The 27,566-nt window shown below is 40.0% G+C and overlaps 1 protein-coding gene across 1 annotated transcript in view; it reads left to right on the top strand.

Moving 5' to 3' along the window:
* Positions 1–600: 600 nt before the first annotated feature.
* Positions 601–27,566, top strand: part of ntm (neurotrimin) — a 552,734-nt gene continuing 525,768 nt past the window's right edge. The window contains exon 1 of the mRNA XM_061898038.1: positions 601–833. Within this exon, the coding sequence (XP_061754022.1) occupies positions 773–833 (61 nt within the window). The 5' untranslated portion in view covers positions 601–772. The remainder of the gene's footprint in view (positions 834–27,566) is intronic.

Genomic DNA, 27,566 nt, shown 5'->3' on the forward strand with positions numbered 1-27,566 from the left:
AAAATTTTTTACTTTCAAGTTTGGTGACATTCCATTCAAATTAAAACCTTGTAAGTCAGTTTGATTTGTTTTAAAAATACAAATTACAATTTTAGCGGCAGTGCCTGCATTTTAGTAAAAGCAGATGGTTTCATAGCACATTTTTTCTGCTATAACTTTTAACTTACGCCAATCTGCATTTTACTTTAAAAAGTCAAAACCTACAACAATTATATAAAATGAATAAAAACATTTTTTACATTCAAGTTTGGTAACATTCCAAACTTTTTTTCTGCTATATCTTTAACTTCTACCAATGTGCGTTTTACTTTAAAAAGTAAAAAACTTAGCAAACATATGAAATTAATAAAAACAAACATTTTTTACATTCAAGTTTGGTGACATTCCATTCAAATTAAAACCTTGTAGGTCAGTTTGATTTGTTTTAAAAATACAAATTACAATTTTAGCGGCAGTGCCTGCATTTTAGTAAAATCAGTTGGTTTCGTAAGATTATTTTTCTGCTATAACTTTAACTTCCGCCAATGTGCATTTTACTTTAAAAAGCACAAACCGGATGTGCTCAGAATCATTTACGCTAGCTTGTTTGCAGCGCTCTTCTCCAACCTAATAGTTGAAGGAGGGACTTTGTTAAGCGCAGTGTTGGCGGAATCTCTATTTTGAGGGAAGAGGACGTACTGGACTGGAGGGGGAGGGACAATAAACACTTATTATAGGATTTTCAAATATTTGTCTGGAAAGACATTGGACGAAGACAACCGGATCAATAAACATGACAAATCCCCTGTACTGGACTATACTACTCGGCATGGCGGTCCTGCTGATGGAGCAAGGTAAGGTAACAGTTTGTCATCCTGCCGCACTTGTCGTTGACTTTGATGCTCGCTGCTGCTGTCACTCAGGAGGAGTTTGCATGCGGGTGATGTTTGTTCCTGTGTGTGTTCGGACATCAAATCACATCTAAGCTGAAGCTTAAATGGAGAGATTAGTGTCCGACTCGCTGCTTTAAATGTTTTTTTACACCCTTTCTGTAACCCTGCAGTTATCATGCTTATTTGGCATGAAAGTTCTGTCTCGCCTCGATCACCTGTAATGATTTATTCTTAGCAGCCTTTTGACATTTGGTTTGCATTATGCACCTGTAGCCATTTATTCATCGTCCGATGATGGCAGGGTTTTGCTGTGAAGTTGATATTAGCTCCTAATCCACACTGATTTAATGGTCAAAATTGTTTGATTTATCAATTCAATCAATCAATCAATCAATCAATCAAAGTTTACTAAGATAGCCCTTAATCATAATCGTCTCCAAGCCACACAGCGACCTCCTCGGCTCACATCAACTCAGATTTAGACTTGTATTCTCCGAACAGCCTAGATTAAAGGATTTTGCTGCTAGAAAGGAGATGAATCCTCGAGTTCCTGAGCTTCTCTGACACTGCCATCATTCATTTATCCTGACAACTATACTATTAACTCCCATTCCTCAATCAAGGGCTATGTGACAAAGGTTGGAAGGGATACGGTTCAATTCTGCGTAGTATCCAGATTAAAGGCCTACTGAAATGAGATTTTCTTATTTAAATGGGGATAGCAGGTCCATTTTATGTGTCATACTTGATCATTTCGCAATATTGCCATATTTTTGCTGAAAGGATTTCATAGAGAACATCGACGATAAAGTTCGCAACTTTTGGTTGCTAATAAAAAACCCTTGCCTTTACCGGAAGTCGCAGACGATGACGTCACAAGGGTGAGGGCTCCTCACGTCCTCACATTGTTTATAATGGGAGCCTCCAGCAGCAAGAGCTATTCGGACCGAGAAAACGACAATTTCCCCATTAATTTGAGCGAGGATGACAGATTCGTGGATGATGATATTGATAGCGAAGGACTAGAAAAAAAAAAAAAAAAAAAATTAAGTTAAAAAAAAAAAGGCGATTGCATTGGGACGGATTCAGATGTTTTTAGACACATTTACTAGGATAATTCTGGGAAATCCCTTATCTTTCTATTGTGTTGCTAGTGTTTTAGTGAGATTAATTAGTACCTGATAGTCGGAGGGGTGTGTCCACGGGTGTCTTGACGCCAGTCTCTGAAGGAAGTCGACAGCAGCTGCATGGACGGCGATTTTTTACCACAATTTTCTCACCGAAACCTGCCGGTTGACAAGTGGTCGGGAACCATGTTCGCTTGACCGCTCTGATCCTTAGTAAAGCTTCACCTCCGGGAATTTTAAACAAGGAAACACAGTGTGTTTGTGTGGCTAAAGGCTAAAGCTTCCCACCTCCATCTTTCCACTTTGACTTTTCCATTATTAATTGGACAAATTACAAAAGATTCAGCAACACAAGATGTCAAGAATACTGTTTAATTACGCGATGAAAAGAGACGACTTTTAACCGCAAATGGTGCTGCGCTAGTATGTCCTCTACAGTTCGTGATGTCACGCGCACGCGTCATCATTCCACGACGTTTTCAAAAAGAAACTGCGCGGGAAATTTAAAATTGTAATTAAGTAAACTAAACCGGCCATATTGGCATGTGTTGCAATGTTAATATTTCATCATTGATGAATAAACTATCAGACTGCGTGGTCGGTAGTAGTGGGTTTCAGTAGGCCTTTAATCCGAATGGACTGGATATATATAAATTGCAGACAGAAGGCACCCACAGCAACTCATTTGCAGTCCTATCCACCTTTACTATTTACTTACTAGTATCTTTAGGATTTTACAGGCTTTTTTTGGTAATTGTTGCAGCCTACAATGCCTGAATTTGCAAATTTTTTTCAGAAAGTTGCAGCAAAATTTGCAGTATTTATATGCTTCTTTTTTTCCATTGAATCAACTTGTGATTTTTATTGGATTTTTTATCAATGGTTTAAGTATTTCTTACTGACCTTAAGTGGGAACTGTCTCGATCAGTGGTGCAGCTTGCTGCGAAGTTTGTTCTCTAGCAATGCAGAACGGCCAGCTCCGGACAACAGCATGAGGTAGGAGATGATTTATTTATCATAAAACATAACCAAACCAAAAACAAGCAAAAAGGAAGCAAAGACAATACTTAGCACAGGAAACACAGGAGCAAGAATCAGGAACATCAAAACGTAACAGTTGCATACCGCAAACAATGAAGCCACATTGACTGTGGCGAGCAACGTGAATAAAGTGAATAAATAGCTCTCTGATTAGTGCTCAACAGCAGGTGAATGTGCCGAGCACTAATCAGAGTTAGGTGAACCCAATTAGCACCCAATTGGATGGTCAGTTTTAAGTATTTCCGGAACTCATTTTCTGGCCACATTTATCAGTGCTTATAGCAACGCACTTCCTACTTTTGTCAACTAATGTGTGTTTGTTCTTCTTGCAACAAACACGCGTGTGCTCTAATCCTGGCAGACTTGGTAATACACAACAAAGACAACTTTTTTTGGACAAATTAGCTTATCTTTTCGAACCGGAAAATGTGGAGAATGAAATGCTTGTTATAGAAGCTGAACAAACACGAAAAGATGGTGAAACGTTGGAGAAGACGAAAGCCGAAAGAGTCAGGACATGCATGTTTTGGTCAAGGTATTAATGTGGAGCTTGGAGCCAAGCTAGCCGACAGTAATTGAGTGCTTTTCCTGCACTTAGTGGTACACAATGTTATTATCGATGAAAAAGCTTTTGTATCTGTAAGTAGGACACTGCTCAAAGAAACTTAATCCAAACGAAAGTTAAACTATTTGTGTTTGCGCTAACAAACCCTGCAGTGATTAAAAAAAATAAATAAATCCATATACCCAAAATCAACTGGAAATTATAACACTGAACATCATACATGCAGCACATCATGCTTGTTAGTACATTACAAACTCAAAAGCGACTCAGCTGCTTACGCAGAACATTGCTCTCCTCTTGCTAAGGCTGTAAAATGCCGTCGCAAGGCAATGTGTTACTAAGCTAGAACTGTTCCTCGGTGCTCTTAAAATAACAATGTTGCTAAAATTTGGTTAATATACAGGTTACGGAACGTAAATTAAGCATTGTTTGCGTTTTTTGGATGCAAATTAGAATGCTAAAAATACATATGTAGTATTGAATGATAAGCAACATTTCATGAAGAAGTGCCGTTACCCTTTAACCTCAAAGCACAGGATCGCAACAAAAATTGGAAAACAAACTGTAATGATGGCTTACTCCTTTTATACAACACATACTTAAAAGTGTGTGTGCAGTGAATTATATTTATATAGTGTTTTTTTCTAGTGACTCAAAGCGCTTATACATAGTAAAACCCAATATCTAAATTACATTTAAACCAGTGTGGCTGGCACTAGGAGCAGGTGCGTAAAGTGTCTTGCCGAAGGTCACAACTACAGCGACTAGGATTGCGGAAGCGGGGATCAAACCTGGAACCCTCAAGTTGTTGGCACGGCCAATCTATCAACCGAGCAATACCGCCCCAAAAGTACACACTAAATGGCAGTAAAAGCACAAACTCAGAGCTCATTGTCAAATTACTGTACTGTTTTAATTCAGTACTAACAGTAGTAATGAGTATAGCAGCCGTTTGTCAAAACATAAACGCATTTCAAATTAAACCCTTTATTAAAATTAAAAGAAAAAGGCCACGAGTGCACGGTTGAGGTGTACTCACATGGGGAAAACAATGCACAAAATCAAAGTTCAATTCAAACAAAGACCTGGTTTATTTGACCAAAATAAACAAGCAACAAAAAATCATGTGTATCTTCCATTAAGGTAAAAAAAACATTTGCCCACCCAATATAATGGTACATTTTCCTAGACTCTCTCGCTGTCCCCTGTGGCGTGCAGTGCTGGTCTTGTCAGGCTTACATGCGGGGGTTGAATATTTATGCTTTAATTATGTTTAATTTGTTATTTTGCAGTAAATAAGTACCTTATTGATTTTTTTTTCACATTAAATTGTTTTAATGAAAAATACATGCATTGAAATAAATTCAAGTTCGATTAAAAAAAAAGTGTAAAAATCCTTACACTCAAATAAAAAAGTGTGACTTTTTTGTAATAGGGTGGAGACCTACAAATGAAATTCTGATCATGGCCCCAATTTAACTACGGGCAGCCCTGTGTAAATATGTCACAACACAATGAATATAAAATAATGAAAACATTTACAGGAAAAGCAATAGACACTCTTTTGTTGTTATGTCACAACACAATGAATATAAAATACTGAAAACATCTGCAGGAAAAGCAATGGACACTCTTGTTATGTTTATCGTATAAAATATAATTACTTGCAAATACAAATATGTGCTAAGACGAAAGGTATATTCAAGAGGAGGCACATGTTACAATTTCTGACCCACATAAACACAACAATCTGCTGTACAGTATGTTTGCATGGGTCCTTTTTTATGGAACGTCGTTACAAAAACTCACAATAATGTCTGATAGAATGCTAAAAATGTTATGACCACCTCCAAAAACGGAATGGAATTTTAATATTTTTTCACTGAATGAGACACCCAGAATGTACAAAAAGAACACTGAATATTAACATATAGGGGGGTAACGGTACACAAAAATTACGGTTCGGTACGTACCTTTGTTCAGAGGTCACGGTTCGGTTCACTTTCGGTACAGTAAGAAAACAACAAAATATAATTTTGGGGGTTATTTATTTAACAGATTTGCTAAATATTCCACCAAAAATATTTTTTCTTAGTGGAATATTTGATGTGAAGTAATCGGAAACTTGGATAGGTCAATAAGTCTAAATAACATTGATTTTGATTCAATATTATGTTTTGAGCAATGACAGTTTGAAAGTAAAAAAACAGCTTTGTTTTATTAGTCAACGCTGCAACTTTTTCTAAATTACATTTAGCCTTTAAGCTTTTTTATTTCACTTTTGTTTATGTTTTTGTTTATTTTAATAGTATTTTTAGAATGTGCCGTGGGCCTTTAAAACAGTAGCTGTGGGCCGCAAATGGCCTCCGGGGCACACTTTTGACACCCCTGCTATAGATAATAAAATATAAAATCTGATAAATCTATGGGTAAAAAGCAGAGCCTGGCGACGCATGCGCGTTTATCATAACCCTCTCGCTCTCTCTGTCTCTGTCCCTCCCTCACGAATGCTGGAATGTTGCTGCGCACACAATTTTTTGTTTTGTTTTTAACCCCTTCTTAACCCTGAATGTACATTGAAAATACACGCAACCCTAACTTAAAGTGCTGGACATTTGAGGCATTTAAGAAACTCCACTTGGACAGCCCCGCAAAAGAGGACATATCCGGTGAAAAGAGGAGGTATGGTCAGTCTATCGTAGCCCGGTCGTTGCTAGCATGCCGTGTGTTTTTTTTTTTTTTTTGATTGATAGAAACTTTTATTAGTAGATTGCACAGTTCAGTACATATTCCGTACAATTGACCACTAAATGGTAACACCCGAATAACTTTTTTAACTTGTTTAAGTTGGGGTCCACGTAAATCAATTCATGGTGCCTCGGTGTGTAATGTTTACACAACGTGCGGTGCGCTACTTAATATGTCCGTGTGGAACTCGTTCGGTACACCTCCGAACCGAACCGAAACCCCCGTACCGAAACGACTCAATACAAATACACGTACCGTTACACCCCTATTAACATATGAACATCACTCCTTTGTCACTTCACAGACCACCTCCTCGATCGACTTTTTTAACAATCAAGCAAAACACAACATAAATGCAACAAACACAGCAAATTATGAACACAAAATGGAAAAAACACCCACAATCTGATAAAATATAACTTTTCTGTAAAACTTTGTTGGAGAAATCGCTTGTGCGTCTGTCCTCGACACCTGCATTTCAGGCTAGTTGCTTTGCGAGTTTTGGTGCTATAGCCTGAAATAGTCATGGATGCATAACATTCTGGGTAATTGTTATGTTGCATTTATAATGTGTTACAGTTCGGATGTTCTCCAGAAATGTTTTTGTCATTCTTGTTTGGTGTGAGTTCACAGTGTGGTGCATATTAGTAAGAGTGTTAAAATTGTTTATATCACAACCTTCAGTGTACTCTGTGTCGCCCAGTATGCCTTGCAGTTGTGTACATGTATCTGCGGAAGCCACATACAACATGATACTGGACTGGCAAGATGTCTGTACATGTTGTAGAAGGCGTCGAAGGCAATGGCTTCATGGCACGCCCTTATTACTGTTATATGGGTGACCACCAGCGGTTATTTGCGAGAATGGGCTTCACGGTGGAAGAGGGGTTAGTGCGTCTGCCTCACAATACGAAGGTCCTGCAGTCCTGGGTTCAAATCCAGGCTCGGGATCTTTCTGTGTGGAGTTTGCATGTTCTCCCCGTGAATGCGTGGGTTCCCTCCGGGTACTCCGGCTTCCTCCCACTTCCAAAGACATGCACCTGGGGATAGGTTGATTGGCAACACTAAATTGGCCCTAGTGTGTGAATGTGAGTGTGAATGTTGTCTGTCTATCTGTGTTGGCCCTGCGATGAGGTGGCGACTTGTCCAGGGTGTACCCCGCCTTCCGCCCGATTGTAGCTGAGATAGGCGCCAGCGCCCCCCGTGACCCCGAAAGGGAATAAGCGGTAGAAAAGGGATGGGATGGATGGATGGGTTGCGGCTCCCTTTGTCTTCTTTAATTTGTGAAACGGGTCAAAATGGCTCTCTGAGTGGTAAAGGTTGCCCGACCCCTGCTCCAGATCTAGAAATAACTTTATTTGGTCTAACTGCTTCCCAGGTTGATTCCTCAATGTCCTTCTCCCTCATTCATTTGAAATGCTGCACTGAAACACCACAAATAACACATTCATGCACAGTTTGTTTATACCACTGATTCATGGGATTATGACACATTTATGTACGTTCATAATGGCAAAACGTTTATCGCAAAGCATTTGGTCCATGTCCAGTCTGTAGAGGCACTGAAACTTGGTTCCATAAAGGCCCCGGTGTAAACAGCAGTAATGAGGGATGTTCCGATCGGGGTGTAATGCTGCCAATTCTAATACCAATCTTCCATGAGTGAGATTGGCCGATAGCAATACCGATCACACGTCTAAACTCCACATTTTTCTAAATAATTATGGTAAGTGCAATATCAACATATTATCTAAAGTATCTCCTTGTCGTCTTATGTATTATGACATATAGTTGTTTATAAACAATAAAGTCAATAGTAAACAATACCAAAATAAACAAATCTAATACTCATTTTAATCCTCCTGTGTCCATGGAATTTTGCGCAATTTGTAATCATTAAAATAAAATAAAATGCTAGACTTCTTGAAGGTCTTATTTATTGTGTTGTTTTAAGGCAGCTTAGCAATGAGCAAGCTTGTTCCTGACTTGGTCAAACTAAATGTGTGAGACACATGTTTAGCCTGGTGCACCAGTGCTAATGATACCTGATAATTAAACTTAAGATACCAAGAAATGTAATCTATTTGGCACAATGGAGGTGACCATATTAACTAGGCTGGAAACCGTCTCTGTCAATCGAGTGACAAAAAATAAATGAAGTATCAAAGGTGATCGGCATTGAAAGACATTAACCGACATATTTTCCTAGAAAAATGGACCGATTCTGATTTGTGGCTGATCAATTTCACATCTCGAGCAGTAACCATTCTGATAATAGTAGCTCATTTGTCAGTGCCTTGCTATTTCTTTCCATCAGTGCCTTAAGTGTGTACAGGTAAGTTTTTTTTCTGTGTTGCCTATGTATGAAAACTGTCATATAAATAGTGTTTTGATTGATTGATTAAGCTATATGTACCTCATTGTGTTGTTAAATTAATGCAGACTCAGCCACCTGCAACAAGTAGAGCAAATAAGGCCTTGTAATTAATGTAGCATTCCAACACAAGCACACAGAGTTGCCTTAATATGCCAACAGCAGTCCTCAAATCCAACACATACATTTCGCCATCATTTTTTTGTATTTTTTTTACTCAGGTTTTATTCATTTATAATGTTGAGGTTTTTAAAACAAATTGAAATAATTATATTATTGAATGTTACACAAATTAAATGTCAATTAAAAAAGAAAGTCAAAATAAACAAAAATTGTATGTTTCCATTTTATCCATTACATTTTTTGGAAAAATTCCAATTGGCTTATTTACCCAAATTGTTCAAGCCTAATGGTTGGTGGTGGTGATACATGAGTGGTTTGAACTCACAGTCTTTTGTTAAAGACTTTGAGATTATGTCTGATGGGTAGAATGGCTTCTCTACTTATCACAGAGCAACAGATGGTCATTAGGGCTGTGCAAAAGAGGCACAACTGTTTCTGTGGAAAATGTTGATTACTGTACAGGCCATCTAAAAACCTTGCAGCACACTGCACAGACAGAGGCATCCACATGGCTGACAGGGCAAAGTAGATATGGATATACATACGACTTGTGTACTCATAGTCCCAGTTGTAACTGTAAAAGCTGTATACATTCATCACAATGTTATAGGGATGGTTAGATTTATAGGTACCATCCAAAGCCTGTGTTCCTATTCAAGTAAAATCAAACTGTGCCATATTTCAATACCTTTTGGTAGCTCTTGGCTGGGAAACAAACACTCAACCACTCCGGATTCAGCTGGACTGCTTCTACGCAATTTTACAGTTTTCCGTTCCAACAAAGCAAGAAGATGACCCTCAAAAGTAGAGTATAGCCTGGTGTATACTCTCGTGTCACGTAACTTGCGTAAGCGACGCTGTCTTGCGCCCTCCTCTCTCTGCGCACCTTCCCGAATACCTTGCGTGCACCTCCCAAAAATCCTATCTTTGCGTCGCTATCGACGTAGACTGAAGAGCTTTGATTAGTCAGTTTTTGCCAAGGAAGATCCCTGAACACAGGCCAACAGACTTTGTGCTTGACTTGCGCAAATTATTGTATGCTATAAAACAACGGTGATTAAACATTTGCATGACAACTGATAGTTTGTACGTAATAGCTTGGTGCGCTCTGAAAATAATTACTAAAAGTATCGTTTTTTAACTTATTGTGTTGTTGTTGCGTCCAGAAGAAGTCACAAAGTACGACGTTCTTTCTACCTCTTATTGCTAATCTTGTGCTAACATGTTCAATTCTAACACATATTCTTTCTCGTGCACACACGTCTTTTTATCTCACACAAACTTCGTTATTCTCTGTCAATAATCGTTCAGGCCCGGTATCTTTACAAAGATGTGAACTCTGAACATCAATAACACATGACCATAGAGTTAAACACCATCATGTCGTTAACTTACAATACTTATTTAAGAACTTTGTTTACTTAGAATTACATGATCGCTTTCTCTTGTCCCATGTCCTGAACGGCCGAATAGTGTGCAAATAATAATGGTGTTCTGTGCCGGGATTCGTTGCACAGTCCATCATACAAAAAATATTTTCCTCTGGTTAGAAGTAAAATGTCCATTAAAAGCAAACTGATGTTTTTCAATGGTTAATTTCAGTGTAGACAAACAAAGTAAATACAGTATCTCGTCAACTGCAGTTACAGTTGCTCCTTCCGGAGACACTGCCCCTCAGTGTTTCAAAAAATAATTAAGTTTGGCGCCACCCCCCCACGGAAGAACTATATATCAAACAAGACACCTTCAGAAGGGACGCAAGCTCTGTGACGTGAAAGTATATTCCAGCCCTCAGGCTCCACTTTTCAAAATTTACTAGCTCGATGCTAATTAACTTTGGATTTGCCATAGACACAATAGTGATTTTACATGGTGATTGCAACACCTCGAAATTTCGTAATGAAAACTCCAACTAAGATGCACGTTACAATCAAACAGCGTTTGTGTATTAAATAAAGTTAAGGTAAAGTTAAAGTACCAATGATTGTCACACACACACTAGGTGTGGTGAAATGTGTCCTCTGCATTTGACCCATCCCCTTGATCACCTCCTGGGAAGTGAGGGGAGCAGTGGGCAGCAGCGGTGCTGCGCCCGGGAATCATTTATGGTGATTTAACCCCCAATTCCAACCCTTGATGCTGAGTGCCAAGCAGGGAGGCAATGGGTCACATTTTTTTAGTCTTTGGTATGACTCGGCCGGGGTTTGAACTTACAACCTACCGATCTCAGGGCGGACACTCTAACCCTGTGTTTTTCAATTTTTTTGAGCCAAGGCACATTTTTTGCGTTGGAAAAATGCAGAGGCACACCACCAGCAGAAATCACTAAAAAACGAAACTCAGTTGACAGTAAAAAGTCGCCGTCGCAATTGTTGGATATGACTTTAAAGCATAACCATCACTATAGTTCTTGTCTCAAAGTAGGTGTACTGTCACCACCTGTCACATCACACCCTGACTTATTTGGACTTTTTTGCTGTTTTCTTGTGTGTAGTGTTTGTTCTTGTCTAGCGCTCCTATTTTTTTGGGGCATTTTCCTTTAGCAGTTGAAGTAAAATGAAGTGAATTATATTTATATAGCGCTTTTTCCTCAAGTAACTCAAAGCGCTTTACATAGTGAAACCCAATATTTAACTTACAATTAAACCAGTGTGGGTGGCACTGGGAGCAGGTGGGTAAAGTGTCTTGCGCAATGACACGACGGCATTGACTAGGAAGGCGGAAGCGGGGATCGAACCTGCAACCCTCAATTTGCTGACACGGCCGCTCTAACAACCGAGCTAAACCGCCCCATTTTTCCTTTGAGCGATATTTCCCGCATCTACTTTGTTTTAGCAATCAATAATATTTCAGTTGTTTTAACCCTGTGATTGGGTGGCGACTTGTCCAGGGTGTACGCCGCCTTCCGCCCAATTGTAGCTGAGATAGGCTCCAGCACCCCCCGTGATCCGAAGGGAATAAGCAGTAGAAAATGAATGGATTATCCTTCTTTGTGGGGACATTGTTGATTGTCATGTACGGATGTACTTTGTGGACGCCGTCTTTGCTCCACAGTAAGTCTTTGCTGTTGTCCAGAATTCTGGTTTTGTTTACTTTGTAGTTCAGTTTTAGTTTGGTTCCGCATAGCCTTCCCTAAGCTTCAATGCTTTTTCTTAGGGGCACATACCTTTTTTTTGTTTTTTAAATACCTTTTTTTACCTTCACCCTGCCTCCTGCTGTTTCCAACATCTACAAAGCAATTAGCTACCGGCTGCCACCTACTGATATGGGAGAGTATTACACGGTTATTCTAGACAACACCGACACTCAACAACAACACATCATTTGCAGACTACAATTACGGGTTTGCAAAAAACATTTTTTACCCCAAATAGGTGAAATTAGATTATCTCCCACGGCACACCCGACTGTATCTCATGGCACACTAGTGTGCCGCGGCACAGTGGTTGAAAACACTGCTCTAACCATAGGCCACTGAGTAGGTATATAATACGTAAAATAAGTATAGCACTTACAGTTTAAATATGTTGTAGGGCTTTACCAAAGTAAATACTGGTATGTTCAACTTAATGGCAAAGACTACTTTCTGGCTAAGGCAAGACACCATAGCCCATACACTACATCTTAAAATTACAGCTGCATGCAAAGTCTCCTATAAAATAAAGTACAGTTGAAAAATGAGACACATAAGTGTAAGAAATGATAACGACTGGCAGAACAGCTCAGTGTGAAATGGGAAATAAAACAATTTAGATTTTTTTCAAAAACTATTAATATTTGATTAACACTTGAGCACTCAAAAGTACTGGAAAATGGTACTGTTGAATATTAGTATTGACTCCCAAGTACAGGAAATTAGGAATATATCGATTCAAATTTGAACGGCAGCTATCTACACAGAAGTACTTCTGTATTCAATTATTATAAGTGTTAATATACTTGCAAATAAAGGATAAGTGGGATTTTAGGACTGTAGCTTTAGGAGTGCTAAGTTTCACCATACGTAACTTTTTTCATGCCAAAAAACAATGTATCTTATATATATTTCAAACTAGATTGTTTTCAGGGCCACATATCCTGAAAGCTAAGGACCAGGGCACCTCTTTTCACTTTTAGTCTTATTTTGTATTTTCCAGAGAACCAGCGTAGACATTTGATTTTGGTCTATTTATTTTGTCAAGTTACAGAAGCGCTCTTCTGTTTTCAAGGACCTTCTGCAAAAATGTGAGTGTCTTACACGTATTCCTTTTACCTGAATACGTGGACCACCACTTGAACAGTCCAAAAGATGAAAAGGAGAGGTCATAAAATACAAACCCCTTTTCATATGAGTTGGGAAATTGTGTTAGATGTGAATATAAACAGAATACAATGATTTGCAAATCATTTTCAACCCATATTCAATTGAATGCACTACAAAGACAACATATTTGATGTTCAAACTCATAAACTTAATTTTTTTTTGCAAATAATAATTAACTTAGAATTTCATGGCTGCAACACGTGCCAAAGTAGTTGGGAAAGTGCCTGTTCACCACTGTGTTACATCACCTTTTCCTTTTAACAACACTCAATAAACGTTTGGGAACTGAGGAAACTAATTGTTGAAGCTTTGAAAGTGGAATTCTTTCCCCTTTTTGTTTTATGTAGAGCTTCAGTCGTTCAACAGTCCGGGGTCTCCGCTGTCGTATTTTACGCTTCATAATGCGCCACACATTTTCGATGGGAGACAGGTCTGGACTACAGGCGGGCCAGGAAAGTACCTACACTCTTTTTATACGAAGCCACGCTGTTGTAACACGTGCTGAATGTGGCTTGGCATCGTCTTGCTGAAATAAGCAGGGGCGTCCATGAAAAAGACGGCGCATAGATGGCAGCAAATGTGTTCCAAAACCTATATTTACCTTTCAGCATTAATGGTGCCTTAACAGATGTGTAAGTTACGCATGCCTTGGGCACTAATGCACCCCCATACAATCAGAGATGCTGGCTTTTGAACTTTGCGTCGATAACAGTCTGGATGTTTCGCTTCCCCTTTGGTCCGGATGACACGATGTGGAATATTCCCAAAAACAATTTGAAATGTGGACTCGTCAGATCACAGAACACTTTTCCACTTTGCATCAGTCCATCTTTAATGATCTTGGGCCCAGAGAAGCCGGCGGCGTTTCTGGATGTTGTTGATCAATGGCTTTCGCTTTGCATAGAGCTATAACTTGCCCTAACAGATGTAGCGACAAACTGTATTTAGTGACAGTGGTTTTCTGAAGTGTTCCTGAGCCCATGTGGTGATATCCTTTAGAGATTGATGTGGGTTTTTGATACAGTGCCGTCTGAGGGATCGAATTTCACGTTCATTCAATGTTGGTTTCCGGCCATGCCGCTTACGTGGAGTGATTTTTCCTGATTTTCTGAACCTTTTGATGATATTATGGATCGTAGATGTTGAAATCCCTAAATTTCTTGCAATTGCACTTTGAGAAACGTTGTTCTTAAATTGTTTGACTATTTGCTCACGCAGTTGTGGACAAAGGGGTGTACCTCGCCCCATCCTTTCTTGTGAAAGACTGAGCATTTTTTGGGAAGCTGTTTTTTATACCCAATCATGGCACTCACCAATTAGCCTGTTGGATGTTCCAAAGAAGTGTTTGATGAGCATTCTTCAACTTTATCAGGATTTATTTCCACCTTTCCCAACTTCTTTGTCATGTGTTGCTGGCATCAAATTCTAAAGTTAATGATTATTTGCAAAAAAAAATGTTTATCAGTTTGAACATCAAATATGTTGTCTTTGTAGCATATTCAATTGACTATGGGTTGAAAAGGATTTGCAAATCATTGTATTCCGTTTATATTTACATCTAACACAATTTCCCAACTCATATGGAAACGGGGTTTGTAGAACATTGAGGAAAACTATTAGAATAACCTAACTTGTTAAACAAATGACTACTAACTGCTTTCAAAGTAAACGTACTACAACAACCCATAAGTTACGTGAACCGCATTATGAAAAAAAATTATTATGAAAAAAATGTATAACTTTAAAAGAGAACAAAACCGAAAGTGGTACCTTGAGGAACGCCTCAGTTATGTAAATAACAAGTTTGGACCCCAGTGTTCTATGTTTGCAAGCAAAGTTAAAATGTCAATTCAAGGATGTGCTTATTTATTTACTGGTGTCCAAGTTCCTCTATACCAGTGGTCCCCAACCACTGGTATAGAGGAGCAGAAGATTTTTTTTTTCTAATTAAAAAAAATAAATAAAATAAAATATATATTTTTTTATTAAATCAACATAAAAAACACAAGATACAATTACAATCAATGCACCAACCCAAAAAAAACCTCCCTTTTTTATGCCAAAGAAAAAAATAAAAATAAAAATAAGGATCTAATAACCCCCACCCGCTCCCCCCCGGCGGGCCGTGGGACAAATTATCAAGCGTTGACCGGTCCGCAGCTACAAAAAGGTTGGGGACCACTGCTCTATACAACAGGAGAACTCTTGCGTTTTTAGGAATTTTATGTTAAAATGTTTGTTTACCAAGTTTTGACCAAAACCCTGGGGCCAGTATTGGTGTCACTTGTCCACTAGGCCGGATTTGACCCCTGGTCACCGTTACTGTATGTTGGATCAGTAAAATGATGAAAAGCACCACATTTGAGTCAAAAGCCATCTCTTAATTTAAAAAAGATGTATCATTTTAAATTATAAACATAACCTAACAAATCTAATTACCCAGGTCTTAAAAAGTACTTGGAGGTGCAGTTGTAAAAAATTTAAGAAAAAGAAAAGTAAGTATTTATTTCCTCAATCCACTTTAAGCTCGACCATGCAGATAATTGATTTTACTTTGGGAATCTATATTGCCACACTTTGAGGTTGGCAAACCTGTCAATGATCCTTTAAGTGTTGAAGTCTGTCAAGCAGTCACACGTAGGTGCTGAACATTGCTTTGAAGTCATTTTAACATGCGTCTCTGACCTAAATCTGGCTCTTTTCCTAAAATTTAAATTCATGTCGCCACCAACTGTCACTTTGTCTGCTTAACTCTGCAGTTTTATCTTCACATCTATGATGTTTTTTTTCCACTGAATGATTACAAGCCCAATGAAAGCCCTGGCATAATGTATCATTTGTAACTCCTGCAAGCTTACTTGCAAACATTACACACAGTGAACTCATGCAGCTCTCATACAGTTTTGGCCTGATCTACTTAAGTTTGTGTGCACTAAAACATGTGCAAATTGGGTAACGCTTGCAAAATGTATCTACTATGTTTGTGCGCTGAGGATTGTCTCTCTTAAATTAGTAAAATAGTGAGTGAAACCCATTTAGTGTCGTTGGATCTATTTACATATTTTATAGTATTTAGTTTAGTTAGTGTTTAGATTTATTTATCCAGAATTAATATTTTTTATTTCATTATGATTGTACAGTGCATCCGGAAAGTATACACAGCGCTTCACTTTTTCCCCATTTTATTATGTTACAGCCTTATTCTAAAATGGAATACATTTATTAAAGTCCTCAAAATTCTACATATAATACCCCTTAATAACAATGGGGGGAACAAGCACTTTTTGTGTTTTTCTCACCAGTTCCAGGTCCTAAATGGCTGTCAAAGTGTCACAATTTTTTGGAATACCTACTCACACTTCTGTGCAAGTGAGATGCATGATTTATGATATAGAATACACTTACAGGAAGCAAGGAAGTGACCCCTCGATGATCGAAACATAGGTACACACGGAAGTGATCACGGCGCCGCTATAAGTAGTTTGTTTGTGTTAGCGCTTATAATAACAACATCACTGATACTTGGTTAATATTCAAGTCACAAAAAGTATATGGAGTATTGTTGACACTTTTTGAATGGTTGATTATTGGTTTTCATGGGCAAAGTAGTGGAGCTTTCGTTGGCAGACTTTTATTTACGTTTATTTAACATTTACAAAGCATAACAAAAAAATCCGTCCGTTGTCAAATCTTTCACAGTTTTTGTGAACGATAGGCAAAATTACAAAAAAGTGCAGTTCACCTCAAACAAGATTAAGAAGAAATGTTCTCACAGTTCACGTTATCACTGGCAATGTTTTTGCGAATGGCAACGCGGATTCGCTTCCGCCCGGAAAAACACGAATAACGATGTCACGACTATTGTCGACAAATATAATTATCGGCTACAAATCTTATTGTCGACATTGAACGCTATTTTTTCGGCACTGTCGATTAATCGTTGCACTCGTAGTCTTAAGGCACAAATCTGGGAAGAGCACAGAAAAAATATCTGCTGCCTTGACGGTTTCAATGAGCACAGTGGCCTCAATCATCCTTAAATGGAAGAAGTGTGTAACCATGAGGACTCTTTCTAGACCTGGCCAGCTGTCTGAACTGAGCAATTGGGGCAGAAGAGCCCCAGACAGGCAGGTGACCAAGAACCCCAGGGTCAGTTCAATTAGTTCCACCTGCTCCTCGAAATGAATGTATTTCACAACAACTGTTGCTGAGCATTCTGGGTCTCTAACCGTGTCAAGGCATTCAGTGGAGGCTGAAGAGAAATAAAATGACATCTTCTCCTCTAAGCTTTTATAAATGTTTAATTAGGCCTGGGCCGATATTTGCTAATTCAATAAGTCAAATTTACGTCTTTTTTCCAGCGTCGATACATCACCACGTGCATACTTCAAGAGCATACACGCTTTGTGTTGCTTTTAGCGGCCTTGCACGTGTATACCAAAGCGGAATGAAAAGAGTGTGAATTATCTTTTCCTCGTGAAGTTTCTTTGACTCTTTGTGCATTTTTTAACAGAATCTATTTATTTCATCTGTACTTGTGAGCAGGTTTCAAGTTTGGCCTTGCATTCCTGTGCTTAGTTCTTTCAGATGATGAATTATATCCGTCAGGTATGCCAGCCTTGCACACCACTCATCACTTACAAGCAGCTTTGCTTATACAGACCTCTCAAACAATTTAAGTTCCTCCCAGAGGGCAAATCCATGCTCCAAGACCTTGCCTTGCGACAACCACTGAACCTCCGTATAGATCAGCAAAGCTTTATGCTACGCACCCATTTCCTCACACAAAGATGTAAGTATGTGACTTTTCGCAGGTCGTGACTTTACAATGTTTACTATGCGCACAACATCATCCAACACAGGAACTCAGTCTGCTGGTAGAGTCTATGTGTCTATAGTGACATCTCTAAAGTCCATGTCAGTTTACAAACAAGTTAAAGAAGGGCTGGAGCATGTCGTAAAATCTGGGCATAAGAGGGGCCGCAGTCGTTTAGACCTAATATGTTTCCAACTGTGAGGAAATCTGGGATTGATCAGCAGCTGGCTGATCACCGTCACTAGCTATCGATCAATGTAGCAGCGATATGACAAATGAAGATTTTTCATCCTGTAAAACTTGCCTCATTCTACAGTTCCCCTTGATTGTGCTCACACTAGCGGTAGTTTGCCTCTTGGAGTGCGCAACTAAAGCAGAAATAAGCTTCTGGTAGCTTTAATCATACTTAAATCTTCACGAGCAAACTGCTATGAGCTACTTGTTATGCTACATCAGAGCTAGCTAACATGATGTAACCTAATGAAAATGTTATAGTTAAATAAGGAAGAGGATGTTGGATATACATTTTTGTATATAGATTAATTCATGTAGTATTTTATTGTTTGATACTATATGTTCACTGTTTTAAAAAGTAAAACTTGTCCAAATAAAGAAAGCGAGGAAATTACTTTTACTATTTACATCACACACACTAACACTAACATCACCTCATTCTCATTCCACGGTCTTAAAAATAGCTACGTACAAAAGTTACAATATTAAATGACAGGTATTTAATCTAAGCATTTTTACAACATTGGAAAACGGAGGCTTTTCATAGGGTGAGATAACTTCTGGAAGTTACTGGCTTAGATTGGACAAAGGTATGGATGTGTGTCCAAGTTAAAGGAAACGACAGGCAGTCACGGGCGAACATGCAAACTCCACACAGAAAGAACCCAAGTCCGGAGATTGAACCCAATACCCTCTTATTGTGAGGCACATGCACTAATCTCTGTTCCACCGTGCATTGGAAAATAGAGGGCCAATGAGCTGAACCAGTTCTTTAACAGGTTTGACACAGTGGCTCCGACAAGCTCCTGCCCCCCCCCAAAAAAGCCAACCGGCCCCCTGACAACTTCAGCGAACCAATCCACTCCCCGCCTTCCCTACTCACAGCCCATCAACTGCAATGACTACCTCCCCCCACTTAACACCTCACCCTCAGAATGATGACCCTGCCCTCCCCCAACCACCTGAGACCCCCCCAGTGTGTCTGTCTGCAGAACAGGTGAATGCACAGCTAAATAAGTTACACGCAGGCAAGGCCGCGGGTCCTGACGGTGTGAGCCCCAGGGTGCTCAAAGCCTGCGCCCCACAGCTGTGTGGTGTGCTCCAGCACATCCTCAACATGAGCCTTAGGCTGAAGAAAGTCCCCACAATGTGGAAAACCTCATGCGTGGTCCCCATCTCCAAGTGCACGCGACCCAGCACGTCGAAGGACTACAGGCCGGTGGCTCAAACCTCCCATATCATGAAAACCATGGAGAGGTTGGTCCTGGAACAACTCCGTCCGACAGTCATGCCCCACTTGGACCCACTCCAATTCGCCTACCAGCCCCAACTGGGAATGGAGGACGCAGTCATCTACCTGCTGAACCGAGCCCAAGCCCACCTAGACAAGCCTGCGACCAGTGTGAGGGTCATGTTTTTTGACTTCTCCAGTGCTTTCGATACCAACGGCCTGGGCTACTGGGTGTGAAGTTGGAGACCATGCAGGTGGAGGCCCCCTTGGTGTCCTGGGTTGTAGATGATCTGACTGACAGACCGCAGTACGCGCGACTGCAGGACTGTGTGTCTGATAGGCTGGTCAGTAACACCTTGGCCCCGCAGGGCACAGTCCTCTCCCCCTTCCTCTTCACCATCTACACCACCGATTTCCACTATCAATCAGAGTCCTGCCACCTTCAGAAGTTTTCTGATGACTCTGCGATAGTGGGGTGTATTGAGGATGATGTTGATGAGGAATACAGGGCACTGGTGGAGGATTTTGTCACATGGTGTGGAAAGAATCACCTCAAGCTCAATGTGACGAAGACCAAGAAACTGGTTGTGGACCTGGGACGGAGAAGAAGTACTTTGGCGACCGCTGTTTCCATCAGGGGGGTGGATGTGGACATGGTTGAGGATTATAAATACCTCGGTGTACACATCGACACCAAGCTGAATGGGTCAAAACACGCTGAGGCCCTCTACAGGAAGGGAGGCTAGGATCCTTCAATGTCTGTACAAAGATGTTGAAGATGTTCTATGAGTCGGTGGTGGCGGGCGCCTTCTTGTACGCCGTGGCCTGCTGGGGCAGCGGGCTGAGAGCGAGGGACGCAAACAGACTGGACAAGCTGGTAAAGAAGGCCAGTAACATGGTGGGAGTGGAGCTAGACTCTGGCGGTGGTGTCAGAGAGAAGAAGTCTAGCAAAACTCCTAGCCATTATGGACAACACCTCCCACCCAATATACTCAGACATTGCGAAGAGAATGAGCACGCTCAGTGGAAGGCTCAGACTCCCAAAATGCAACACGGAACGACACAGGAGGTCCTTCATACCGACAGCCATCAGACTGTATAATGCATATGTTCCTTCTTGACTGCACTTAAATGTGGAATATATGTAGAATATATGTATATTATTAATATATTATATATTATATGTATAATATATGTTATATATTATTTATTATTATTATTGTCTATTGTGAGCGAACTGTGGTGCTGAATTTCCCACAGGGATCAATAAAGTACTTTTTATTCTATTCTATTCTATGCTGCCGGTCTCTTAACAGCCTGTAATCTACAATGACTTGTGGGACAATAGATTGTCCAGCAAAATGTAATATTGGCCCAGGCTTAGAGTTCATACAATGAACATCAATCATGACACAAAATTAATGCAAACGGAATTCAAAGTAAAAACAAAATTCAATTCAGGGACCTCCTGACGACCCTGGTTTAAATTATTTAATAAAACATTTGTCATAATTAGTTTTTTATAGACAAATTATAGCCATAGACTGCACATTAAACGTCTGAGTAATACACATAGAAACAAAGACACTTACAAATAATAAGGGGAACAGTAAAAGATATTTGTAAATGGCAGGGCTATCCAACTAGTGGCCCAGGGCCAAATCTGGCCCGGAAAATGACACTGATACTGTTTTTTGAAACAAATTACTAAAAACAGTGCTCCTGTTGTTTTGAGGAACTTGGACCACTGTAAGCACACTAGCAGATCCTTGCATTGACATTTTAATCTTGTTAGCAAACATACAACCTTGGTGTCCAAATTTGTGATTTGTGATCCACAAGAGCAACTTGCTGTAAGCAAGCAGAAGTATCTCTGACCATCTCGTGATAAATTCAACAGTGGGAAATTATTATACATTTTTTAATTTTAACTTTAGAGTTATTAATATGTAAGGCGGGCAACACGGTGGTACAGGGGTTAGTGCATGTGCCTCACAATACGAAGGTCCTGAGTTGTCCTGGGTTCAATCCTGGGCTCGGGATCTTTCAGTGTGGAGTTTGCATGTTCTCCCTGTGACTGCGTGGGTTCCTTCCTGGTACTCCGGCTTCCTCCCACCGCCAAAAACATGCACCTGGGGATAGGTTAATTGGCAACACTAAATTGGCCCTAGTGTGTGTATGTGAGTGTGAATGTTGTCTATCTATCTGTGTTGGCCCTGTGCTGAGGGGCGACTTGTCCAGGGTGTACCCGGCCTTCCGCCCGAATGCAGCTGAGATAGACTCCAGGGACCCCGAACGGGACAAGCGGTAGGAAATGGATGGGTGGATGAATACGTAAGGCCTATCATAGCTCAGTGTCACGATAGCTGCTGATACAAGTATTTAACAAGTTTCGTCACTTTATTGAAACGTAATTCAGAAGTGAATACTTTGTGCGGCCCAGTATTTCTCCGACTGTACTTCTAGCTGCCCTTCAGGTAAATTGAGTTTGAGACTACTAAATTAAGGTCTGGCTGTAGCTTTTTTTTTTACTTCAGATACAGTCAGTAGTCATTTGTTCAACTTCTTTAATTCCTAAATGTTTTATTTGAGGTCTTCTCTTTTTCATTATTTGGTCTATTCATCTAGTGGCCTGCAAGTGCAGTTCAGTAACTCTTCATACACAGCAGAATGTCTACTGTAGTCTACTGTAAATGATGTTGGTCCTCTAAAATATACAAAATAAAACTATTAGAGAAGGGAGAAGTCAGGTCCCCGCGGTCCTTAGCTTTTTGGAAATGTGGCCCCCCCCAAAAAGTATTTGGATATACATAGTGTATGATGTGATACGTTGAGTCTGAAGCTGCTGAAAGGTAATTTCCAGGAATTTCCACTCTTTGTTGTTTTTTGTTGTTTTTGTTTTACATTTTGATGTTGTACTTACATAGTTATAATCTCGCAGGGAAAAATGCAAATGCAAATACTTGTAACTTCCCCCTGATCTTAACATTTTGTTCGGGAGTGTATCCTTCCTCCATTCACCATTATTAACTACTACCTATGCTGCAACCTTGGGCAATCTCAGCTTCAAGAAAGAAACTGTGGTGCCATATCACTACTTATTGGTGACTGTTCCGTCAAATGCAAGAAACTGGCCTTGCATATGAAATGCAGTGGACAGTGCATTGATTGTTACAATTGTGTGATTGATTGAATGAACAACACCAGTAAAGCAAACTTTAGCATACAAATCCATGTATTGAAGGATCACATCAGTTTTGTTTTTTTCATTTATCCTACACCTCCTATTGCACAATTGTATTGAATCATATGTCACCTCAGGCTTGGGCTTTGGAACCAGAAGGTCACAGTGGCCATATGTAAGCTTCATCACTCTTGACATATTTCATTGCCTGCATGTGTTTGATCAAATCTGATGACGTAAATGCGATATGCAGTGACAACTGTGGGCATAAAGCGATTTGAACAAGTATTGTTAAAACCATTGCTGGATACCATATCTGGCTAAGTTCATTGGTTGATGGGGTCACCACAATTATATAACACTATATAAGACTTTATCAAGATCAACACAAATATCATGTGCATGTCGGCACTATCTTCACAAATCTTCCTTGTCAAATGTTCCTGGTTCGACATGTTCCTAGCTCAACATCTTTCTTGCCATTCATCAATGAACTATCAACTTCCTGACAGGCAGGACACAGCAATTGAGTTTGGGGGTAAATCACTGTGACAATAGGAGCTGGTGCTGTAGGGGTGTATGCCCTCGCAACTGCCTTTCACTACACCATACACTGTCACAACCATCAAACTCCTAAAATATGCAGGTGTCATCACAGCAAACTGTTTCATCCAAGATTATAACACATCTGCATACAGGCGGAATGTTGACTGGCAGAAGTTTTTACAGCCAGTTAGATCAGGAACATCTTTCACCACTTGCTTGTCCCCTCACACTACCCAAGGAATCAGCGGTCAAGTGCATATGGTGATAATGTCCCCATGCTCTCTTTAATTTTGAATTATTATACAGTAGCGGCAGCACGGTGGAACAGGGGTTAGTGCGTCTGATAGCAACCCAGCGTAACCCCCCATCCCAACCCCCTCCACATCCAACCCCCGGATTGTAAATAATGTAAATAATTCAATTGATATACTATGATGATTAACTTGTGTGATGACTGTATTATGCTGATAGAATATATTTGTACCATGAATTGATTAACGTGGACCCCGACTTAAAGGCCTACTGAAATGAGATTTTCTTATTCAAACGGGGATAGCAGGTCCATTCTATGTGTCATACTTGATCATTTCGCGATATTGCCATATTTTTGCTGAAAAGATTTAGTAGAGAACATTGACGATAAAGTTCGCAACTTTTGGTTGCTAATAAAAAAGCCTTGCCTGTACCAGAAGTAGCAGACGATGTGCGCGTGACGTCACGGGTTGTGGAGCTCCTCACATTGTTAACAATCATAGCCACCAGCAGCGAGAGCGATTCGGACCGAGAAAGCGACGATTTCCCCATTAATTGGAGCGAGGATGAAAGATTCGTGGATGAGGATAGTGAGAGTGAAGGACTACAAAAAAAAAGGTGAGGGCAGTGGGAGCGATTCAGATCTTATTAGACACATTTACTAGGATCATTCTGGAAAGTCCCTTATCTGCTTATTGTGTTACTAGTGTTTTTGTGAGATTATATGGTACCTGAAAGTCGGAAGGGTGTGGCCACCGCCAGTGTCTCCGGGGGGAGGAGAGTCCGCCGCTGCACGAGGACGGACGCACCGCTCATGTCTATGATAAAAGCTGACGTATTACCACAATTTTCTCACCGAAACTTGCCGGTTGACAAATGGTCGCTCTGTTCATTAGTAAAGCTTCACCTTTGGGAATGTAAACAAGGAACTACCGGCTTTGTTTGTGTCGCTTAAGGCAGCTGCAATACATCTTTCTTCTTTGACTTCTCCATTATTAATTGAACAAATTGTAAAAGATTCAGCAACACAGATGTCCAGAATACTGTTTAATTATGCGATTAAAGCAGACTACTTTTAGCCGTGATCGGTGCTGGAAGAGCATGTCCGCTACAACCGGTGACGTCACGCGCATGCATCATCATACGCGTCATCATCCCGCGACGTTTTCAACAGGATACTTCGCGGGAAATTTAAAATTTTAATTTAGTTAACTAAACCGCCCGTATTGGCATGTGTTGCAATGTTAAGATTTCATCATTGATATATAAACTATCAGACTGCGTGGTCGGTAGTAGGGGGTTTCAGTAGGCCTTTAAACAAGTTGAAAAACTTATTCGGGTGTTACCATTTATTGGTCAATCGTACAGAATGTGTATTGTACTGTGCAAACTACTAATAAAAGTTTCAATTAATCAATATATTCTTGCAATCTTTTCCTCAGTGGTTCAACACAACAGGAAACATTCTTAAATCAAAAAGGATTATGTGTGTATACAGTGTTTTCCCCCAGAAAATGTGTTAGTTAAGGTGGTGTCTCTCCGGCGGACAGACTGCTGAAGGGGGTGTGTGGGTGTAAGGATCGGTGTATCTCGGCCTTTAGCCATCATGTCTCCACCGCGTCGCTGCCACCACAGCCTGGGGGGCAATAGACTACAGACTGCGGTGACGTACGCCGGCTTCGTCGCGTGAAGAAGCCTACAACTTTTGGTTGTGTTGTTCGCTCCATTTGCTGAATGACAATATACGATATATATCTCTATTTTTTCCGTAAAGTAAAAACAAAACTTGAGATACTAAAATAATGACTTACAAAGTGAAATTAATGACTTACTGTAAGTAATCGTTCGCAATAAGCATTTGAAAAAAGAGTTAAAAGAGGGGCCACATGCTGACATATGCTCAACTCCATCCATCCATCCATCCATCCATTTTCTACTGCTTGTCCCTTTTGGGGTCTCTGCTTAATTTATTACAGCATTTGGGAAGCCTGTAGTTCAGGGGTAGGGAACCTATGGCTCTAGAGCCAGATGTGGCTCTTTTGATGACTGCATCTGGCTCTCAAATACATCTGAGCTGACATTGCTTAACACGATTAGTTATGAATAATTCCGCCAGTCATCGGTGTAAAAATAATGTTTAACATATAAAACATTCATATGCATTTTAATCCATCCATCCGTTTTTCAACCGCACCTGTTCAATAAGTCACATCAATGGTAAGAAGTCCATCCATCTATTCCCTACCGCTTGTCCCTTTTGGGGTCGCGGGGGTTGCTGGAGCCTACACAACACAGGGCCAACACAGATAGACAGACGACATTCACACTCACATTCACACACTAGGGCCAATTTAGTATGGCCAAAGAAGTATTTTTTGTATTATTGGTGAGCTTCAGAATAAAAATGATATGAATACTCTAAAAATGTAGGTCTTACTTAAAAAATGCATGCATTTAGTTGTATTCAGTGTTAAAACATAGGATACGGCTCTCACGGTAGTACACTTTAAAAAAATTGGCTTTCATGGCTCCATCAGCCAAAAAGGTTCCCGACCCCTGCTGTAGTTGATTTTTATTATGTAAATGCAGAGGAGGGTAGAGTAGCCAGAAATTGTACTCAAGTAAGAGTACTGTTACTTTAGAGATGTATTCCTCAAGTAAAAGTAAGGAGTAGTCACCCAAATATTTACTTGAGTCAAATTAAAAAGTAGTTGTGAAAAAACTACTCAAGTATGCGTAACCTGATGAGTAACCTGTTCGTTTAATGATGACGGCAACAAATAATGCACAACAACTTAAAAAATAGCCAGAGCCAGGAATTTCTCTTTGGCAACTAAAACAATAATATATATTAAATAATAGTACATTAACATAAAAAAAGGAAGGCAAATTGAGCCATTACAACTTAAAGGCCTACTGAAACCCACTGCTACCGACCACGCAGTCTGATAGTTTATATATCAATGATGAAATATTAACATTGCAACACATGCCAATACGGCCTTTTTAGTTTACTAAATTGCAATTTTAAATTTCCCGCGAGTTTCTTGTTGAAAACGTCGCGGAATGATGACGCGTACGCGTGACGTCACGAACTGTAAGGAAATATTAGCGCTGCACCAAACACGGCTAAAAGTCGTCTCTGTTCATGGCGTAATTACACAGTATTTTGGACATCTGTGTTGCTGAATCTTTTGCAATTTGTTCATTTAATATTGGAGACTATAAAGAACAATGCTGTTGGTGGAAAGCGGTGGATTGCAGCTGTCTTTAGCACCGAGACACAGCCGGTGTTTCTTTGTTTGTTGTGAAGCGGAGCGGTCAAGCGAACATGTTTTCTCTACGTCAACCAGCATGTTTTTGAATGGGGTATTTGTGATACATATCTTACCGGAGACATCAATGGATTATTCGTTGTCCTGCAGCAGCTGTCATGTCAAAAAAGGCAGCTGTGAGCTTGGCTCTTCGGCTTCTCTCTGAGACACTGCGTGTTCACCCCAGCCATCCGACCTCGAGGTATGTCTTTACAATCTTTAAAATCTCACTAAAACACTATTAAAACAATGAGCAGATAAGGGATCTTCCAGAATTATCCTAGTAAATGTGTCTAAAAACATTTTTTTTTTTACTTTATTTATTTATTTTTTTTTTTCTAGTCCTTCGCTATCAATATCCTCAGCCACGAATCTTTCATCCTCGCTCAAATTAATGGGGAAATTGTCGTTTTCTCGGTCCGAATAGCTCTTTTTGTTGGAGGCTCCCATTATAAACACTGTGAGGATGTGAGGAGCCCTCACACGGGTGACGTCATCTTCTGTGACTTCTGGTACAGGCAAGGCTTTTTTATTAGCGACCAAAAGTTGCGAACTTTATCGTCGATGTTCTCTACCAAATCCTTTCAGCAAAAATATGGCAATATCTCAATGATCAAGTATGACATAGAATGCCGCTGAAACTGGTGAATGAATGATGAATGAATGATGGGTGGTGGTCGGAGGGGCCGTAGGCGCAAACTGGCAGCTACGCTTACATTAGTTTACCCCAGGGCAGCTGGGGCTACAAATGTAGCTTACCACCACCTGGTGTGAATGAATGTTGAGTCCCACTTCTCTGTGAGCGCTTTGAGTGTTTAGAAAAGCGCGATATAAAA

The sequence above is a fragment of the Nerophis ophidion genome, linkage group LG04 (genome assembly GCF_033978795.1).
Source record: "Nerophis ophidion isolate RoL-2023_Sa linkage group LG04, RoL_Noph_v1.0, whole genome shotgun sequence".
In the NCBI taxonomy this organism is placed as follows: Eukaryota; Metazoa; Chordata; class Actinopteri; order Syngnathiformes; family Syngnathidae; genus Nerophis; species Nerophis ophidion.